The 20469-nt window shown below is 52.0% G+C and overlaps 2 protein-coding genes across 5 annotated transcripts; one reads left to right on the top strand and one right to left on the bottom strand.

Annotated features, from left to right (window-relative positions):
- Positions 1-145: 145 nt before the first annotated feature.
- POLR1G (RNA polymerase I subunit G) lies at positions 146-2763 on the top strand. Its single transcript, XM_043600546.1, has 3 exons — positions 146-283; positions 650-791; positions 965-2763. Exons 1-3 carry the CDS (start codon positions 262-264, stop codon positions 2241-2243), a joined length of 1443 nt encoding a protein of 480 aa, XP_043456481.1. The 5' UTR covers positions 146-261; the 3' UTR covers positions 2244-2763.
- On the bottom strand, positions 2600-20055 carry ERCC1 (ERCC excision repair 1, endonuclease non-catalytic subunit). 4 transcript variants are annotated; one of them, XM_043600547.1, is made up of 10 exons: positions 19713-20049; positions 17301-17412; positions 16108-16323; positions 14147-14250; positions 13192-13291; positions 12151-12227; positions 4126-4225; positions 3288-3359; positions 3027-3095; positions 2600-2704 (listed from the first exon to the last, which is right to left on the bottom strand). In XM_043600547.1, the coding sequence occupies exons 1-10, from the start codon at positions 19826-19828 to the stop codon at positions 2651-2653; spliced, it is 1020 nt and encodes a 339-aa protein (XP_043456482.1). In that variant the 5' UTR covers positions 19829-20049; the 3' UTR covers positions 2600-2650. The 4 variants fall into 4 exon arrangements, 3 of the variants coding, with proteins under 3 accessions (XP_043456482.1, XP_043456483.1, XP_043456484.1); XM_043600548.1 differs by lacking the exon at positions 19713-20049 and adding an exon at positions 17889-18013; XR_006300309.1 differs by lacking the exons at positions 2600-2704; positions 13192-13291 and having other exon boundaries at positions 3056-3095; positions 12127-12227; positions 19713-20055.
- Positions 20056-20469: the final 414 nt, after the last annotated feature.

Below are 20469 nucleotides of genomic sequence, written 5' to 3'. Positions count from 1 at the left end.
CTAACTCCCGCCCAGGAGCCAAGCAGCTGTTTTCGGGAGCAGATTTTCGGGAAAAGAACGTCTTCCTCGGCTGTCTGCTCTGCGCAAGCGGAAACTCCCCCCAGTTCTGCTCGTAGAGAGAGCGTACTCCGAACGACACCCCCGCGCTCCCGCGCCACATGGGCGCTCCCGGACGAGGCCCCGCCCCTCTGGTTCCACGTGGTCGTCCACGGAGCTCCTGAGGCTCCGGCGGCCGGGTCTGAGGGAGGCACGGGTCCCGGGATGGCGGGGACCCCGTCCGGCGGTGAGTTGCATCAGGGCGGGCCGACGGGGTGCAGAGAGTTGGCTGCCGGGAGGAGAAAGGGGCGCCCAGGGGCGTTCGGACGGAAAAAGGGACATCCTCGAGACAGGACCTGTGGAGAGTGTATCGCCCGCGAGGAAGGGACTTCAGACCGAGGGAGCGTACGGGGTGGGGGAAACTACCGGTGGAGCGAAGGGCGCCCCCCGGGATTGGATCGGTGGAGACAGGGATGCCTCTGGGGAGCAGGCAGAGAAGAGACCGGGTGAGGGGTTGAGGCGCTCAAGAGGCTGGGGCCAGTGGGCCCCCTAGGCGCCCTGGAGAATTGGATTCACGGGAAGTGTCAGCAGACCCCCATTTCCCCTTCTGCAGGTGCTGCTCAGTTCTCTTGCCCCCCCAACTTTACCGCGACGTCCCCAACCTCAGAGCCCACCCGTTTCTCTTTGGAAGTGTTAACAGACCCAGATACGGAACTGTGGCTTATCCAGGCCCCTGTAGACTTCGCCCCAGACTGGTGAGTGGTCCCAGGCCACCTCCTGGGAATATGCTCCATCCTAGTGGCTGAACTTGGGGGAAGTTTAGAGGGGCTTCTCTTAGGCATCCAGAAACGCGGTTTTCAGCTCTTTTCCCCCCCCGTTTCACGGAAAGAATCTGATGGAGCTCCTGCCTTCCCCTTTCTCCTTGCAGCCTCAACGGGCGGCTAGTGCCTCTCTCTGGCTCCCAGATTGTGAAGGGCAAGTTGGCAGGCAAGCGGCACCGCTACCGGGTCCTCAGAAGCAGCGGTCCCCAGGCTGGAGGAGCAATCCTGCTGGCTCCCTCCGTGGCGGCAGGGGGGGGACTCACCTGTGCCCCAGCCCCCCAGGGCAGCCTGAGGATCTTTGAGGGTTCCCAGGAATCCCCACCAGGGACCCTGCTGCAGCCTATTCCAACAAGCCCCCCGCCACAGATCCCCCCTGACCTGAGGCCCCGGTTCTGTGCCTTTGGAGGCGGCCTACCGGTAACAGGGCCTGGGTCAGCCTTGGCACTGAAGTCGCCTGCCTCAAAAAAGAGGAAAAAGAAGAGGCAAATACCAGAGGCCCCAGCTCCCCGGGAGGCAGTGAATGGGCTGGGGGCCCTGGCGGGGGACACAGCTTTGGGGTCCCCGGATGTGGCGAAGAAGAAGAAGAAAAAGCAGGAGCCGCCAGAACTCGAGGTGATGGAGCTGGTGACAGCCGAACCTGCGGCCGAGATGCTGGAGCCTCTGGAAGCGCTGTTCCCATCATCCACCACCAGGAAGAGGAAGAGGCTGAAGGGGACAGAAGAGAGGGAGCCTGGGGAAAGGATGCTGATTGAGTCTCAGCCGCAGTTGGAGGAGGAGCCACAGGAGGAAGCCGTCCCACTGCCATCTTCGAAGAAGAAGAAGAAGAAGAAAAAAGAAAAGGGGCACAAAGTCATGATGGAGCCGGGGACTGATGAGGCTCTAGAGCTGGAGAGGAGGCCTCTGGAACTCCCAGGGGAGATGACAGAGCCCGAACCACCACAAGAAGTTGAGCTTCAGGCTGAGGCAGCTCTAACACCCCACAAAAAGAGGAGGAAGAAAGAAAAACGGCAAGACGAGGCAGTGGAGCCAGGGGCAGAGGCGGTGGAGCCCGAGTTGCCAGGTGACCTTGAGGGTCGGGCGGCTCTAGCATCCACCAAGAAGAAGAAGAAAGAACAGGGGCTCAGAGCAACTGAGCCGAGGACTGAGGTAACGGACCCACAGGGTGAGCCGATGGAGCCTGAGCTTCCAGAAGAGCATGAACCTGAAGCAGGGGCAGATCCAGCACCTGCTAAGAAGAAGAAGAAGAAACGGGGCCGGGAAAGCGGGGTGCCAGAGGCAGCACCCCGGGAGGAGATGCCAGAGCCGCCGCGGAGTCCAGAGCCTGGGGAGGTGGCTTCCACAGGCCGGGAGAAGAAGTCGAAGAGGCGGCAGCCGGATCCTGTGTAGCCTCCTCCAGGGAAACTGACGACTGTGGTCAAGGAAAGCTGGAGGGGCGCCTGGGTGGCTCAGTCGGTTGAGACTCTTGATTTCGGCTCAGGTCACGATCTCGCGTTTCATGAGATCGAGCGCCGCATCAGGCTGTGCGCCGACAGTGTGGAGCCCGCTTGGGGTTCTCTGTCTCCTCTCCCTCAAAATAAATACACTTTAAAACACACACCAAAAAAAAAAAAAGAAAGAGAAAGGAAAAGAAAAGAAAGGGGAAGAAACGAAAAGAAAAGCCGGAGGTGACCGCCTGGGCCAGCAGAGAGCGAGAACAGAGAACCCCTTCCCCATGACGGCGCCGCCGCACCAGAAGCAGCCCGAGCCTGGAAAATGCTTTATTGTTACGACGAGGGCCTCTCTGGCGGCTGGGGTCATCGGGGCACTTTCAAGAAGGGCTCGTGTAGGACATCAAACAGCCTCCGGGCCTGCGTGAGAGCCAGAAAGCAACAAGGAACTGGTCATTAAACGAGCCATCTGCTTGCTACATCCAGAGTGGGCTTTGGTTCTTTCGGTTTCGGCTCGGAGGGGACTCTGGGGGCTGGGAGACAAACCTCCTGGTCTTGATTCTGTCCCAGGCTGCCTATGCGAGTTAGGGCTGGTCCCCACCCTCTCTGGGCCTCGGTTCTCCCCAACTGTAGGAACAGCACTGTGGCCTTCCACAGCCGTAGAGCTTTGGGATCTGAGGTGCCATCTATGTAGTGCTCCCTCCTGTCCCCGACCCCTCAAGCCCATTCCCACAGTTCTTACCTTTTGGGGCCCCAGGCCCGGGCACAAAGCCAGATCTTCTCGGGACGCAGCTATGAGCTGTTCCAGAGACTGAGGAAGGTGGAAGGTGAGGGTCAGAGACGGGGAGCACAAAACTACCCTGCCCCAGCTCCTCGGGGGTCTAAGATCTCCCTGGAAGGAGGTGAGGTCCTGTGGGAGGGCAGGGGAGGTCGGGGGGAGGGGACATTCCTTGAAAAAGCAAGGGGGCAGAAATGCCATCAGGACAAGGGAACCATTCCTTACCCCAAAAGTAGTTAGGAGGGTCTGGCTGTCGGTTTTATTGACAGACTTCACGGTGGTCAGGCATTCAGTCACCTGGAAGGGAGGGGAGGAGGCAGAGGTGCGGCAGGAGAAGAAATGAGAGCGATCTGGGCGCTGGGTCACCACTGTGTCCCCAGACTGCCCCGCATGCAGGAGGTGTTCAATAAATTCCCCCCCCCCCTTTTGGCTGATAAAAAGTTCATCTCAGAGTGGGTCCCCCACTAGCTGAGAGAACATTGGTCACATCATGAGAAGATAAATGCCATTTCTCTTGAGTTGGTTCTGCCCAGGGTAGACCATAGGCTCTGGAGTCAGATCTGTGTTCAAAACCCGGCCCCACTGCTTGCTCCCTAGGAGGGCTGGGCAAAGGAATTGACCTCTGGACTTTCTTTTCAGGCAAATGGGGGTCCTAACAGTACCCGCCTCGGGAGTGGTGGTGGACATCCACCATTACTCAGGCGTTGGAGCTCAGGTTAAATGCTTCATTTGGTAAATACTCCCTGCGCACCCACTAAGTGCTGGGTGGTGCTGGGGACACAGGAGGGACTGAGCCAGCCAGCCTGGCCAGAATGCATGCAAGGTCAGGGGTGGACAGAGCTGCTGGGCGGGATAGGCAGGGCCTTGTAGGGTGTGGTGAGAAGGCTAGGCTTTCCCTGAGGGTACTGGGGAGCCATGGGAGGATTCTGAGCTGGGGAGGACAGAAACAAGTTTGTGCTTAGGAAGAGAAAGGTGATGAACTGAGGGGGAGACTGGGGAGGAGAGGTAGGATTCCAGCAGCAGGGGCGGGCCGGGGGCAGGCAGGGAGGTGTAGTGGCCTCACCCGGGCGACGAAGTCCTGTTCCAGCTTCTCCATCAGGAGGTCGGCCGGCTTCTGCTCATAGGCCTTGTAGGTCTCCAGGTACCGCCCGGCCTCCTCAGGGCTGGGGTGAGAACATTCGGGTCAGCCAGTGTGGCGAGGGCAGTGGTCATGTTTTAGATTCATTTCATTGCCGTAGCAGTAGTCAGTGCCGATGCTAAAAGTTCCAAACTCGAATACAGAGCAAAGTGAACTTTCCTCCCCGAAAAGGTCCCTGGCGGTAACCCCGGCCAGGCACATCTTTACACATCTCTGCTGGCAAAGGGACAGAGCTTGGGAGCCTGACGAGTTGTTGGGCTCAGGTTCGCCCTTCCCACCTGCGTGACCCCAGGGCCAGTGTTTTTCTCTCTCTGGGCCTCAGTGTCCTCATCTGCAGAGTGGCGTGGATAGCGGAATTGTGACAATCACACGCGTCATCGCTCCCAAGCGCTCAGAACCGTGCCTGGCACTTAGAGCCCGTTTAAGAAATGTGAGCTATTCTGGAAGGGAAGTCAGCGCGGTGGAGCCGGGGCGGGAGAAAAACCAGAAACACTGTTACTATTTTCCCAGCCGCAGGAAGACAAAACTCAGGATGCAATTCAGTTCCCACTGAAGATTTTTAATATAGCGCACTTTCAAGAGAAAGGCTGCGGGGTGAGCCGACTGCTGAAGCTTTTATAGCAACTAACCTGATTTAATAATCGCCATTAATTTTCACGTCAGGCACTGAGGTTTTTTCCTTTTTTTTTTTTTTTTTTGTTTTTTGACATGTAATGAACAGTTTCAAAGGTAGGTGGGACAACCAAATCTTAAAAAGGGTTTGTATGTGTGCGGAATAAAGTAACCCAGGTTTATTAGCACTGGGAGAAAGCTGGCCTTTTTTGTTCTTTGAACTTGAGACTAGGGAGTTGAGTCCAAGTAAAGGAAGGACTTGTGCCGAGGCATTTTCTGTTAGCCTTCAAATCCCAGCTAATAAGCCATCTTTGCTGATCAAGTGTTGGTCCGTATTCCTGAAAGAAACCTTCATTTTTCTAATTCTGTTCTTTTCCCGTTACGTGGGCTTCGTGGCTCTCCCTCACTGCAGGATTATCGTTCCGGTTCTTAATTTGTTCAGGGCACACAGTGAGCACACTGCGTCCTGTTCTACAATTTGCTTTCATTTTTGCCCTCTGCAGCTCTCAGCAGGATGTCTTCCCATGTCAGCAGAAAGAGCTTGACCTCTTTTATGGGATGGTTGCAAAATATCCCATAATTTGGATGTAAAGACATAGGAAACATTCCCCTTCCGGGGGCCGACGCACTGTTCTAACCCACTGTGTTCAGAAGCTTCCAGAGAAGGATCCTCTAAGGCAATTATTATTTTCAAACCATTATACACAGAGAGGGAAAGAGACCAGCGGGGGGTTGAGTCACTTGCCCAAGAGCCTGGTCGGTAAAGTATGCAACTCCTGATCTCTTGGGGTCATGAGTTCAAGGTCATGACCTGGCCTATCTCCACGATGGAATATTACGCAGCTGGGAAAGAATGTGCACCCGGACAATGGGATATTATTCAGCAATAAGAAGACTGAGCTACCACGGCGCCTGGGTGGCTCAGTCGGTTAAGTGTCTGACTTCCTCTCAGATCATGATCTCATGGTTTGTGGGTTCGAGCCCCGTGTCGGGCTCTGTGCCGACAGCTCGGAGCCTGGAGCCTGCTTCGGATTCTGTGTCTGCCTCTCTCTCTGCCCCTCCCCACTCATGCTCTGTCTGTCAAAAATAGACGAATATTAAAAAAAAAAATTTTTTTTTTTTTAAAGAAGAGTAAGCTACCAAATTACAAGAAGGCACGGAGGGAGGTTAAAAGAATACTGCTAACTGTTTTGTCCTACAGAGATGACTCTGGGTGGGCTCCTGGATGGGGGCTGGAAATGGAGCTAATACTCAACTGGGTCCACGTAAGGAAGACTCCATAAAATCCCAGTACTAGGGGACTCAGAGCTTCCAGAAGGGCAGCCACTGGGAAGTGATACACCCAATTCCACGGGGACAGAAACTCCTGCACGCAGGACCCTCCCAGACCTCTCGCCCTACGTCTCTCATTGTCTTGCTGTTGATTCTCTTAACATCATATCCTTTATTAAACCGGAAAATGTGCTTCCCTGAGCTCTGAGCCTCTCAGGGAGTCACTGGGAGCGGGACGGTCAGAAGTACAAGCGGGGTTTATGACTGGCGTCTGAAGTGGGGGGGGGGGCAGTGTTGGACTGAGCCCCTTCACCTGTGGGACCTGAGGCCATCCCCAGGTAGTGTCAGAAGTGAGTTAAACGGTAGGACGCCCAGCTGGTGCTGCAGAGACTTGCTTGGTGTGGGAAAAACTTTGGCGCATCTGGTGGTCTGACTTGGGCTCAGGTCCTGATCTCACGGTTTGTGAGTTCGAGCCCCACACAGCCCTGTACTGTGAGCACAGAGCCTGCTTTGGATCCTCTGTCCCTCTCTCTCTCTCTCTCTCTCTCTCTCTCTGCCCTCCCCCACTTGTTCTCCCTCTCTCTTCTCTCTCAAAAATGAATAAAGATTAAACACACACACACACACACACACACACACACACACAGGATAAAGACCCACATTAGGGAAGAACTGGCATTTTTTTTCCTACACACAAGGAGAACCGTGGGTTTTTCTATTTCTACTACAGATTGTATGATTCCAACTATATGATATCCTGAAAAAGGCAAAACTAAGCAGACTGTGAAAAGATGAGGAGTTTGGGGGTGGAAGGGATGAATAAGTGGAACACAGGGGAAATTTTAGGGCAGTGCAACTATTCTGTGTGATACAGAATTTATGGACACATTATCATACCTTTGTCAAGACTCAGAATATAAAACAGAGAGCAACAGGTCATGATCTCACGGTCCGTGAGTTCGAGTCCCATGTTGGGCTCTGTGCTGACAGCTCAGAGCCTGGAGCCTGCTTCGGATTCTGTGTTTCCCTCTGTCTCTGTCCCTCCCCTGCTCATGCTCTGTCTCTCTCTGTCTCAAAAATACATTAATAAAAGCATTAAAAAAAATTTTTTTTAATTAAAAAATAAAAATAAAACCGCAAACCCTAACATAGACTATGGGCTTTCATCAATAATAATAGTAACATATCAACACTGGTTCATCGGTTGTAACAAATGTACCACACTAATTAATACAATACATAGGGACACCTGGCTGGCTCAGTCGTAGAGCACTTGACCCTTGATCTTGGGGTCCTGAGTTCAAACACCATGCTGGGCATGGAGCCTACTTTTAAAAAAAGAAATTTAGGCCACCTGGGGGGCTCAGTTGGTTAAGTGTCTGACTCCTGATTTCTGCGCAGCTCATAATCTCACGGTTCATGAGTTCGAGCCCTGCACTGACAGCTCAGAGCCTAGAGCCCGCTTCAGATTCTGTGTCTCCTCTTTCTGCCCCTTCCCTGCTCACACTCTGTCTCTCAAAAATAAATAAATGTTGGGACGCCTGGGTGGCGCAGTCGGTTAAGCGGCCGACTTCAGCCAGGTCACGATCTCGCGGTCTGTGAGTTCGAGCCCCGCGTCGGGCTCTGGGCTGATGGCTCGGAGCCTGGAGCCTGTTTCAGATTCTGTGTCTCCCTCTCTCTCTGCCCCTCCCCCGTTCATGCTCTGTCTCTCTCTGTCCCAAAAATAAATAAACGTTGAAAAAAAATTTTTTTTTAAATAAATAAATGTTAAAAAAACTTTTTTTAGGGGTGCCTGCGTGGCTCAGTCGGTTAAGCATCCGACTTCGGCTCAGGTCATGACCTCATGATTCAGGGGTTCAAGCCCCGCATCAGGCTCTGTGCTGACAGCTCAGAGCCTGGAGCCTGCTTCCGATTCTGTGTCTCCCTCTCTCTCTGCCCCTTGCCCACTCAAGCTGCCTCTCGGTCTCAAAAATAAGTAAACGTTAAAAAAATTTTTTGTTAAAGACTGCTGTATTTCTTTAAAAAAATTAAAATTAAAAAAAGAAATAAAAAATACAAGAGATAATAGGAGAAACCACATGCAGGGAGAGAAGAGGTATTTGGTAATTCTTTGTGATTCCTGATATTCCTTCTTATAAACTTAAAAACTGCCCTAGGGACGCCTGGGTGGCTCAGTCAGTTAAGCATCTGACTTCAGCTCAGCTCATGATCTCATTGTCCAGTCCGTGAGTTCGAGCCCCGCGTCAAGCTCTGTCCTGACAGCTCAGAGCCTGGAGCCTGCTTTAGGTTCTGTGTCTCCCTCTCTTTCTCTCTGCCCCTCCGCATTCATGCTCTGTCTCTCTCAAAAATAAATAAACATTAAGAAAAAAAATTTGGGGGGCAGTTGGGTGGCTAAGTCGGTTAGGCATCCGAATTTGACTCAGGTCATGACCTCACAGTTTGCAGGTTTGAGCCCCGCGTTGGGCTCTGTGCTGACAGCTCAGAGCCTGGAGCCTGCTTCAGGTTCTATGTCTCCTCTCTCTGCCCCTCCCCCACTCTCACCTTGTCTCACTCTGTCTCTCAAAAATAAATAAATGTAATTTAAAAAATTAAAAAAAAATTTTTTAATGCTCTAAAAAATTAGTATTTTTAAAAATATGAACACCCTGCGTTGGGCTCTGTGCTGACAACGGAGAGCCTGCTTGGGATTCTCTCTCCCTCTAGCTCTCTGCCTGTCCCCCGCTCACACTCTTGAGCACTCTCTTTAAATAAATAAATAAACTTAAAAAAAAAAAAATGTTTTTTTAAAGGGGCGCCTGGAGTGGCTCAGCTGGTTAAGCATCTGACTCTAGGCTCCGGTCGGATCAGGTCATGATCTCACAGTTTGTGAGTTCAAGTCCTGCATTGTGCCTACTTGGGCTTTTCTCTCTCTCTCTCTCTCTCTCTCTCTCTCTCTGTCTCCCTCTCTGCTTCTTCCCTGCTTGTTGTCTCTCTCTCTCTCAAAATAATAAACTAAAAAAAAAAAAAAAAAAGAGAGAGAGAGAGAGAGAGAGATCTCCAGGTAAGGACACAACCACGTAAGGCACAGAACAGCATCTATATATAACCATATGTCTACACTGCCACATGTATATACACCGTGTGTATGTACCATATATATGTACGACTAGACGTATGCACACACATAACATTTTTGTGTCGCTTCTCATCTGTGAACTACGTGAACGTGCCATCTATTTAACACAAGAAAGGTTAACCAGTGTATATATTCAGAACAAAAAGAAGCAGAAGACAACAGCCCCGCTCTCATCCACATCTATGCCTCATACGGTCCCCAGAGGTCAGCACTGTCCAGGGCCTGGAGCCTCTGGAGCCCTTTTCGGTTTATCCACATACGAGTCTGTTCATAAACACAGCTCATTTTCTTCCTCCCTTCTGTATATAAATAAAAATACAAGGCCATTTGCTTCTGCAACTCTGGTTCTCACCCACTGATGCTACAGTGATGGCCCATGTCACTTCGGACACGCGTGAGCACGCACGAGCAGGGACTATCCTAGTGCAGGAGTTTCTGTGTCGAAGAATGGTGTCTATTTTCTGTTTCAATAGCCTGTCAAATCTCCTGCCAAGCAAATATGCGGGTGCCCGTTTCATACTACCCATCCGAGAGACTTGCACCAAATTTAGGGCACCTCGCTTTGTTTTGTTTTGTTTTTTAATGTTTATTTATATTTGAGAGAGAGAGACAGACAATGTGCAAGCGGGGGAGGGACAGAGAGAGACAGAGACAGACTCTAAAGCAGGCTCCAGGCTCCGAGCTGTTAGCACAGAACCCGATGTGGGGTTTGAACTCTCGAACCACGAGATCATGACCTGAGCCAAAGCCGGACGCTTAACCAACTGAGCCACCCAGACGCCCCAGCACCTCGTATTTTAAAATGTGCTTTTTTCTTGATAAACCATATGGTTGATATTTTTTTCATGTGTTTTGGCAACCTGCATTAAACTCTTATTTGGGTTCTTATTGACTTGTGGGAAGTTCTTTACATATATAAATATATAATAAACATGTTCAAATATATGCATATGAATATAAACATTTAAATGTATTTGCACTGTATAAATATAACTTATATATACATACATAAATTAGAGACGTTAAGTATTTTCTATTTATATGTATGTATATATATATGTATGTATATATGTGTGTGTGTGTGTGTGTGTGTGTATATATACATATATATATATATATACACACACATATATATATACATTTGTATATGCAATATATACACAGCAAATACTTTTTGGTAATTTGTCACTTGTCTTTCAACTTTATTTACAGTATGTCTTACCACCCAGAAGTTTTAAAATTTTAATTTTCTCAAATCAGCCAACCTTTTTCTTTACGGCTTTGAGGTTCTGGGTCTTGCTTTGGAAGAGTTTTCTTACCCCAAGATTGTAACAAATATTCTCCTGGGGTGCCTGGATGGTTCAGTCAGTTAAATGTCAGACTTAGTTCAGGTCATGATCTCAAAGTTCATGGGTTTGAGCCCCGTGTTGGGCTCTGTGCTGACAGCTCAGAGCTTGGAGCCTGCTTTGGATTCTGTGTCTCTTTCTCTCTCTACCCCTCCCCCGCTTGTGTGTGCTCTCTCTCTCTCTCTCTCAAAAATAAATAATCATTAAAAAAAATTTTTTTTTAATAAATCAAAAATAAAAATAAAAAATATTCTCCTGGGGAACCTGGGTGGCTCAGTCGGTTAAGTGTCTGACTTCAGCTCAGGTCATGATCTCATGGCTTGTGGGTTCAAGGGCTACAACAGGTTCTCCGCTTTCAGCAAGGAGCCCCCTTCAGATCCTCTGTCCCTCTCTCTGTCTGCCCCTCCCCCATTCACACTATCTCTCTCTCTCTCTCTCTCTCTCTCTCTCAAAAATAAAATAAACATTAAAAACTAGATATATATTCCCCTATAAGATTTCTTCTAGGGCACCTGAGTGGCTCAGCTGATTAGGCATCCGACTCTTGATTCAAGCTCAAATCATGATCTCACAGTTTGTGAGCTGAGCCCTGGTGTGTCAGCTCCAGGATAGAGCCCAGCTTGGGATTCCCTCTTTCCCTCTCTCTCTGGCCCTCCTCCTCTCTTTCTCAAAATAAATAAATAAACGTAAAAAAAAAAAAACAATGAGCATAATTACTTAAAAAAAAAGATTTCTGGGGCGCCTGGGTGGCACAGTCAGTTAAGCGTCCGACTTCAGCCAGGTCACGATCTCGCGGTCTGTGAGTTCGAGCCCCGCGTCGGGCTCTGGGCTGATGGCTCAGAGCCTGGAGCCTGTTTCAGATTCTGTGTCTCCCTCTCTCTGACCCTCCCCCGTTCATGCTCTGTCTCTGTCTGTCCCAAAAATAAAATAAACGTTGAAAAAAAAAATTAAAAAAAAAAAAAAAGATTTCTTCTAACACCTTTTTTTTTAATGTCAATAATTTCTCAGGATTTAATTTTTTTTTCTTATGGGGTGAGGAAGGTATATCTTTTTTTCCAACTGGAAATTAGCCAATCTAAATAGTCTTTAGAGGGGCGCCTGGGTGGCTCAGTCAGTTAAGCATCTGACTTCAGCTCAGGTCATGACCTCATGGCTCATGGGTTCGAGCCCCTCATCGGGCTCTGTGCTGACAGCTTGGAGCCTGGAACCTGCTTCAGATTCTGTGTCTCCCTCTCTCTCTGCCCCTTCCCTGCTCGTACTCTAGCTCTCACTCTCTCAAAATTAAATAAACATTAAAGAAAAATTTAAATAGTCTTTAGAAACCTAGATGTGGAATTAATTATTCAGACAGATTTTAGGTCTGATTCGTAAGCCAGCAGTATGGCCCTGGCAATTTGATCTATATCACCTGCTTTCGTGACTATAGCCCTAGAAGACAAATATTAAGATCCTATTTTAAAGACGCAGAAATTGAGGCCGAGAGAGAGGCAGTGCCGGGACCAGGCTCACACGGGGAGCTCATGGCAGAAGGAAAGGGCTGGGGGGCAGAAGGGTGGACGGACTCCTGGGATAGAGCCTGACCTGGGCGGGGAGCCTTGGTCTCACCTCCAGGCAAGGACCAGGGTGCAGTCAGCCAGGATGCACATCTTAGCCAGCTCCTTGAGGGCCTGCTGTGGATCTTTCTGGGTGGAAAAGAAAATCAGAATGGGAAATCTGGTAGTAAACAAGGAATTATAGTCTTGAAAACCACAGTAGGTTATGCCATAGTAGGATGCCAAGAGCCTTCCACTTAAAGCACTCCCTAAGCTCTGACTGGGTGCCCGCCTGTGCTGGGCAATGCTGGTAACACACAGTAACCAAGAGAGCCCGGGCTCTGCCCGCTGGGGCTCACAGTCTGATGAGGGAGATCAAACTGTCCCCATACAGTGATGACCCAGAGTGGCCAGGATTGGGATGGGAGAGCAGGAGCGGATACCTGACCTGCCCAGGGGATCAGGGAGAGCTTCCTGGAAGTGGGGACATCTGAACTGAGACCTGAAGGAGGAGGAGGAGTGAAGGAGGCAAAGGAGAACGAAAAGGAAATTTTAAACATAGGGAAGACAGGAGGGGGGGAAAGGACTTGAGGAATTGCAATTCACACGGAATGTGATGGAGAACGTAAAAGAAAGGGCGACCACACGGAAGCTGGGAAATGAACCCAGAGAGCAGGGCAGGGGTCTGGTCACATGGCCTCACGGGCCATAGCGAGGCACTGGGGAGCCATGGAGGGGTCTGGACATCAGATCTGTGCTTTAGGAACCCCCCCCCCCGCCACCGGCTGCTGTGAGGATGGAAGCGGTTGGGGCTGGAGGCCCTGAGACGAGAGAAGAGGCTGGGGCAGAGACCCAGGCGGGCCAGGCTGTGAAGACAAGATGACATAGCTTCAAAACACGCTCAGGTGTCAGAGGGCTGGGACCAGCGGAAGTGGTGTGGGGAAGGAGGAGACGAGATTTTACCCTCGCGCCCCCTTGCCAACACAGGGTGTTAATGTCCGATGTAAAAATGGTTCAACTTGCACCTTCTCTTGGGATTCAACAATCCACTTGGCTGCTGCGAGGCCCGACAGATGAGGACCACGAGGCCGGGGGGGAAGTGACCCCTGCTTACCACGTCCACCTGGACGAGCAGGACCCGCAGGGCGAAGCTCTTCCCCAGGCTCTGCAGCCGCCCGTGGATGTAGTCCGGGTGGAGGTTGTGGTAGCGGAGGCTGGGGGGCAGGGGAGAGGGAGGGATTGGGAGGGCTCGCTCTCCCCGAGACCCTGGGAGCCCTTCTTCACTCTCACTGGAATGCAGAGGGCGCGGGCGACACCGGGACCTGAGGCTCTGAGACGTTAAGTGACTTGCCTCAGGTCACCCATCAAGGAAGGGGACGGCGGGGTTGGCGGAAAGGGCTGACTGGCTCTGGCTTCCCTGGAGGGATGGACCCCAGGTTCCTCACTGGGGAAGGGAAGAGACTTGGGCTTCGGGTAGAGGACAGGAGACAAGCGCCTAGAGGGTGTGGACTGGGGGACACGGGGCAGCTGGTCTTGGGAAGCAGGCCCATCCCAGGGACTGTCTGCTTTAGCCTCGGAAGGCACTGGCAGGGAGGGGCTGGGGTGGCTTCTCCACCCAGGGAACTAGGGGACATCTCTGTCCAGCAGCCACCAGCTCTCGTACCTTGCAGGGAGGACAGGAACTTAGAAGGTTCACTTCCCCCATCCAGCTCTGTGTGCAGAGGGGCGCCCGGGAATGGAGAGGGAACTTGCTTAACTGCGGTACAGGCTGGCGAAATCCTGGCTCTCATCAACTCACCCTGGATGTCTGGGACCTGAGGGACCCTACCCCCAACCTGCTCAGACCCAGGACTCCAGGCGCCCAGCCCTTCCTCCCTCAGAACCAGAGTCTGGGCCTGCCGCTCTCGTCCCTCTGGGCACCTCCAGGAGAAGACCTCTTCCTCCCCGCCAGGTCACTAGGCCCAGAGCTGACAGGGCCACACCCCAAGGTCTCCCACCCAATGGTCCCAAACATGGGAGCACAGCCTCGCAGGCCTTCAGGAAGGTGGGGCAGCCCCCTCAGAGCTCACCTGAGGAACAGGGCACAGGTGCTCTGGCCCAGCACATAGTCGGGAAGCACGTCACCAAACTCCCAGGGCACGTTACGCACAAACTTCAGCACGGGGTTGCCCCTCTGGGGAAGGAAGGGCGGAAGCCATTAATAGGGATGGCCCTGGGACCACTGCCAGCCCCAGGGCTCCCCTCCCCCTACCTGTGTCAACACCTCCCCATCCCCCCTCCTGCCTGTGCCTGTTCCCCTCCCTCCAGAGTTCACCTCCTCAGCGGGGAATGCCCTTGGGTGCTCTGGCTTTGACCCAGACCTCTCCCCCAGACCTGGGCCTTAACTAAAGGGTCCCTGAGTCTGTCTCTCGGGCTCAGTCCTCTCCCCTAGCCCCACGTGTGTGCCCTGGGGTTGCTGGGCACTCCCCCCAGGATGTCCGCCTCACTGCATCCCAAGTGCCTTCAGCACCAGCTCCGGCACCTGCCCCTCCTCCCCTCACCTCAGGGACAGGCCCAACATCCAGAGACCCAAGCCTAGTCACGGACACGTCCCTCTCCTCCAGGGGGAACGTCTACCTTCCAGGATTTTTTTTTTTTAAGTTTATTTACTTATTTTGAGAGACAGAGAGAGAGAGAGAGAGAGAGAGAGAGAGAGAGAGGCAGGCAGGCAGAGAGAGAACTCCAAGCAGGCTCTGCACTGTCAGTGCAGAGCCTGACACAAGGCTCAATCTCACGGACTCTGAGATCGTGACCTGAGCCGAAATCAAGAGTCGAATGCTTAGCTGAATGGGCCACCCGGGCACCCCCAGGATGACATCCCCATCAAAGTCTCCCCCTGCACTGCCATAGCCCATACCCAGGCCCCTACCCTGCCTCCTCCTGGTCGCCTGCCCCAGTAGGGGCCCCTCCTGGCCTCCGAACAGAAGCCAGTGCTTCCTGAAGCACAAACCTGCCCCTTGGCCTGCTCTTAACCCCTCTGTGGCCCCCAGTGATCTGAGAGGAAGGCCCACGTGGCCTGTGACCCCCACCCCCAACAGTCAGGCGTCTGCTGGACAGGCTCCGGGCTCTCACTCCATGCTGGACGTACCCTGTAGCCCAAAATCGAGATTCTCTGAGCAAGTCAGCCTCTAACCCATCCAAGCAGTATTTATTGAGCGCCTACTGTGTGTCTAAGTGCTGTGATACAGCAGGGACCAAGACAGACAAAGATCCCTGCCTTGTGGGGGACGCAGTCGTTACACAAAACCATCTCGGGGATGAACGAGTAATTATTAAATGAGGTAGAATGTGCTTTTAATAAAGAGGGTAGGACCTGCTCCACAGTGGGGTGTGGGTTGGGCAGAGTCGGTTAAGTGTCCAACTCTTGGTTTTGGCTCGGGTCGTGATCTCACAGTGTTGTGAGTTCGAGCCCCACGTCGGGATCCGGGCTGGCAGCATGGAGCCTGCTTGGGATTCGCTCTCTCCCCCTCCCCCACTCACGCTGTTTCTGTCTCTCTCAAAATAAAAACATAAACTTAAAAAAAAAAAAAAAAAAAAAAGGGAGGCGGGAGGTGAGGAGCGGTGATGAGGTCAGGAGGGTAGAACCTCCATGAATGGGATCAGTCCTCACAAAAGGGACCCGAGAGAGCTCCTTCACCCAGGTGAGGACACAGGAAGTAGACAGCAGTCTACGAACCAGGAGGCGGGTCCTTCCTGGACGCTGAATTGGCCAGCGCCTTGACCTTGGACTTCCCACCCCCCGGAAGTGTGAGAAATAAAAGCCTGCTGTTTAAACGACCCAGTCTACGGTATTTTTGTTTTAACAAAAGAATAGACACGGCGCAACCTCAACCCACCCCCGGTAGTTGGATGCATGAATGAAAGAATTCGCGTCGCCCAGGGCACAATGGCAAGAGCTCTGACTTCCTTCCACTGCCCACCTGAGTGCCACCCCCGTACCCGTGGTTCCCACCAGAAAGCTCGAAACCCCACTATTCCTTCCCCTCCTCACCTGCCGGGGGCTCACAATGATGCTGCTGGATTTCGTCCCCGGTTTGGGGGCCTGGTTGGGGGTCTCTCCTGCCAGGGGTTCTGACCCCGTGGGGTGTGGAGCCCCAGCCCCTCCTGGAGGTCCCGAGATGGCATACTCGGCATAGGTCTGAGGGGCAGCCTGGGCTGAGGTCTCCATGGTGGGAAGGCTCCGCGTGGACTTGAATAAGGGCTTGCACTGTGGGGGAGGGGGAGGAGTGTCCAAATCTGAATCTAGCCACTCCTCCCTGCTCCTCAGCCGCTATACTGGTCCCAGACACCAACTTCTCTCCCTTGGACCAGTGCACCTCCTCACCAGCTCCCCGCCTACATCCTTACTCCCCGCGGTCTGTTCTGTTCACGGTCATTTCACGTCCCTCTGCTCAGAGACCCTGGTGGCTCCCCTCTCAGAGTAAAAGCCAAAGCTGTCGCCACAGCCCGCAAGGCTCTAGAAGATCTGTCCCTGCTCCCCCTGTCTCACCTCCCACCTCCTTCCCTTTCCTTTCTCGATTCCAGCCCCACTGGCCTTCTTGCTGCCCTCAAATCTGTCAGGCTCCCTCTGATCCTGGGCCTTTGCATCGGCTGTTCCCTCTGCCCCAGAGGTTGCCACACAGCTCACTCCTTCACCTCCTTCACATCACTGCCAAGATGTCACCTCCTCAAAGAGGCAACCCCTTGACCTAAGGGAGCGCCTCTCCCCCATCACTCCCTGTACCCTTAGCCCACTTTTTCTTCCTAGCGCACACGGAGAGGCCAGTACTCAGCACCAGCCAATTGTTTTCCTGTGGGAACGTGATGTCGGCGTGGTCAGATCCTTCAATTTACCAAGAGATGTCAAAAGTGCCGACTTTTCCTTTTAGTTGCAAGGCCTTCCAATTCTCCAATGTCAGCAATAAATTCATCCTTTGCAAACCAGGGGGCTGACCACATAAAACACAACCCAAAGCCACCCGCTGCTTGCGTCTGCAGCCTCTGCCAGAGCCCTGTCTTGGAACCACCATGACATTTTACAGATAGGGAAGCAGACTCGCGGAGAGCAAAGGACTGTTTTCCCAAGGTGACCCAGGCCACAACATTTCCTAAACCACACCATGGGCCTTGGAGGCCCCTTCCTCTCAATCCACCCCCCCCCACCCCAGTCTGCCAGCGTTCTCCCCATCTCCTCCTCTGTCCTACCCCCGCAGGAGGGGCCTCATCCTCATCCAGTGGTATGAAGAACTTCTTCCTCGTGGGTGGCCCGGAGGGCTGCCGCACTCCCTCTTCGTCCATCCCAAGGTTCTTCTGGGGCCTGAAAATGAAGGCACGGCGGCGGGGGCGAGTGAGACAGCAACGCCTGCATGCCCATCCTTCCAGCAGGAACCCCCGCTCACAGCCATCCCGCCCCAAGAAATCCCAGGGCTCCAGAGCATCAAGTTCCAAACACCGAGCGCCCCAGATTCTATAAAGCCCCGCCCACACGGAGCCTCACCTTCCGTTCGCCCCGCCCCTTACCGGTCCAGACTTTTCATTCGCCCCGCCCCTCGCTCCGCGCGTTCTAGTCACCCCGCCCTCACTGTTCCCCGCCTTCCGTTTGCCCGCCCCAGCCTCCGTCCCCCTCCGTCCCGCCCGCAGGGCTGGCGCCTGGATACCCTCCCCTCGCTCCATCTCGTCCATCTCTCAGGCACTGCAACGAATGGTTGGCCTCTGCGGCTGCCAATCGCCACCGGAGGTCCCTCCCCGCCCCTCTCGACCCAGCCCCGCTGTCTGAGCGCCGCGACGACTCACCTCCTCGTCCCCGAGCCGGGAGTAAAAGACCGGAGAGGGACAGAGGCGTCCCACGCCGGCGCGGCCAGCGCGTCCCCGGGCTCGCCGCACTTCCGGCCTCTCTAGCCCTCGATCCCGCCCTCACCGTTCCCCAGAGGGGTAGAACTTCGACAGGGGCCGTCCCTGCGCAGCTCTCTATGATCCTGGAGGACTGCGGAGATTTGGGTTGGAGAGAGAGCCGTCCGTCTACCCCCCTGAACGTCCCTGGTTGCCGAGAATTTCAGTTTTGATGCCCTTATTAAGCACCAACTTGTGCTCGGGCTCCGGGCAGGGATCAGTGGGGGAAAACGGCGGGAGATCAAATTAGGTCCCTCCCCTCAGTACAGGCTTGGATGGAATCCCGGCTCTGCCATTGACTTGGCCTCAGTTTCCACATTCATTCATTATTTCATTCCACTCATATTCCCCCAGCGCTTCCTCTGTTCCCGGGCCTGTGAGGGGCAGTGTTACTGACTCAGAGGTGACCAACGACAACCATAGCCCCCTCCTGCCCTCCTGGAGCTCACAGTTCACTGGGAGAGGCAGACTCGTCCCCCAAAAGGGACGACCTGGAATGGTCAAGGCTGGGTTGGGAGATCCCAGACGCCCGGGAGAGGGTTGGGGAGGGGCCGCCCACCCAGCCCGAGGGTAGGGAAGGGCTTCCTGGAGGAAGGGACATCTGAGCTGAGACCTGGTTGATGAGTTAGTATTAGTCATTTCCTGAAAGAACAGTATCACACTGTTCTAACTTGCGGCTCTCTGATTACTAAGGAGAGAGAACATCTTTTTTGTGAGTTTATTGGTCTTATGTAGTTTGTCCTATGTGGATTGCTTGCTCATATCCTTTGCCCATTTTTTTTTTAACGGGATTGTATGCCTTTTTTATTAGTATTAATGTGTAGGAGTACTTTATGGATTCCGATTCTGATTCTTAGTCGATTTAATATATATCCCAAATATTTCCTCCTAGTGTGCACTTTGTATTTTTAACTATTTTGTTTATGTCACAGAGAAGTTCTTAGTGTGTATTCACGCCTATTTATCAGTCTGTTCTATCCTGACTTTGGATTTCGGTGGGTTGTTTAGGAAGCCTGCTATAGGCTAAGGTCAGAAATATATCCTACAATTGCTTAGAATACTTTTCTGAGTCTTGATTTTGTTTCTGTTTTTCATCTGTATCAGACTTACTTTTGAAAATACACTATGGTAGGAACTTATGATGAATGTAGCCAATTGTCCCCAAACCATTTATTTTAAAAAGCAATCCTTTCCCCCGGGGGGCCTGGGTGGCTCAGTGGGTTAAGCATCAGACTTCGGCACTCAGAGCCTGGAGCCTGCTTTGGATTCTGTGTCTCCTTCTCTCTCTCTCTCTCTCTCTCTCTCTCTCTCTGCCCCTCTACCACTCCCACTCTGTCTCTCTCTCTGTCTCTCAAAAATAAACATTAAAAAAAATTTTTTTTAATCAATCCTTTCCCTAGTTTTGATATTTCACCTTTATCGTGAACCGAATTCCCATATATACATGGGTCTATTTCTGACATTTCTAGTAAGTTGTATTAAAAATCTGTATATCTGTTCCTTGCCTCCATGATGCACTGTTGGATGATTTTATTCTGATGTTTTGTTATCCCATCAGGCAAGTCGCCCCTCTGTTCTGTTTCAAATCTTTCTTTACCATTTTTATACTTTTTCTAGTGATTTTAGCAGCTGATTTCTACTTCCATGAAAAATCCTATTGAGACTGAGATTGGAATTTCAATGAATCGATGGGTTAATTAAACGAAGTTTGACATCTTTTTCATATACCTGAATATATTCATTGTCTCCATCTTTCCAACGATTCCAGCTTCTGTGAGGAGACTACGATAAAAGTTTTTTTGTAAATAATTTTCTTTTTTTGCACAATGGATTCGTAAATACATTTTGGTATTAGTATCCTAGGACAGCTGTAGCAAAGCTCCAAAAACTGGATGGCTTAAGTAACAGCAATGTATTGTCTCACAGTTCTGGAGGCTAGAGGTCCAAAGTCAAGGTCTGGGGAGGGTTCTGCTCCTTCCGAATGCACAGAGGAAGAATCTGTTCCAGGGCTCTCTCCTAGCTGCTGGGAGCCTCAGGAGTATCTTGGCTTGTAGATGACCATCTTTCTTTTCCCTGGGTCATGGTCTTTTCTCTGTGTGTGTCTGTCTCTGTGTCTCAACTCCTCTGTTTTATAAAGACACCAGTCGTATTGGATTAGGGCCCACATTAATGACCTCATTTTTAACTTGATATCTCCATAAAGACCTTATTTCCAAATATGGTCACATTCTGAAATATCAGGGGTTAGGATTTTAACATCTCTTTTTTGGAGGACAGGATTCAGCCCCTAACAATTCTGTTACTTTTGATAACCTGCTTCTTTTTTTTTTTTTTAATGTTTATTTATTTTTGAGAGAGACAGAGCATGAGCAGGGGAAGGGCAGAGAGAGAGGGAGACACAGAATCGGAAGCAGGCTCCAGGCCCCGAGCTGTCAGCACAGAGCCCGACGCAGGGCTTGAACTCCGAAACTGCGAGATTATGACC

The sequence above is a fragment of the Prionailurus bengalensis genome, chromosome E2 (genome assembly GCF_016509475.1).
Source record: "Prionailurus bengalensis isolate Pbe53 chromosome E2, Fcat_Pben_1.1_paternal_pri, whole genome shotgun sequence".
NCBI classification, from domain to species: Eukaryota; Metazoa; Chordata; class Mammalia; order Carnivora; family Felidae; genus Prionailurus; species Prionailurus bengalensis.
Note: the sequence above shows the minus strand (reverse complement) of the source record. Positions and strands in the feature narration are given on the sequence as shown.

Coding starts and splice junctions, on each gene's coding strand:
- POLR1G (XM_043600546.1), top strand. CDS start 262: ATGGCGGGGACCCCGTCCGGCG. Junction 284..649: donor GGCGGGGACCCCGTCCGGCG/GTGAGTTGCATC, acceptor CCCCTTCTGCAG/GTGCTGCTCAGTTCTCTTGC. Junction 792..964: donor GTAGACTTCGCCCCAGACTG/GTGAGTGGTCCC, acceptor TTCTCCTTGCAG/CCTCAACGGGCGGCTAGTGC.
- ERCC1 (XM_043600547.1), bottom strand. CDS start 19,828: ATGTATTTACGAATCCATTGTGCAAAAAAAGAAAATTATTTACAAAAA. Junction 17,413..19,712: donor GAGACAATGAATATATTCAG/GTATATGAAAAA, acceptor CTTCATTTTCAG/GCCCCAGAAGAACCTTGGGA. Junction 13,292..14,146: donor ACCTGTGCCCTGTTCCTCAG/GTGAGCTCTGAG, acceptor CCTGCCCCCCAG/CCTCCGCTACCACAACCTCC.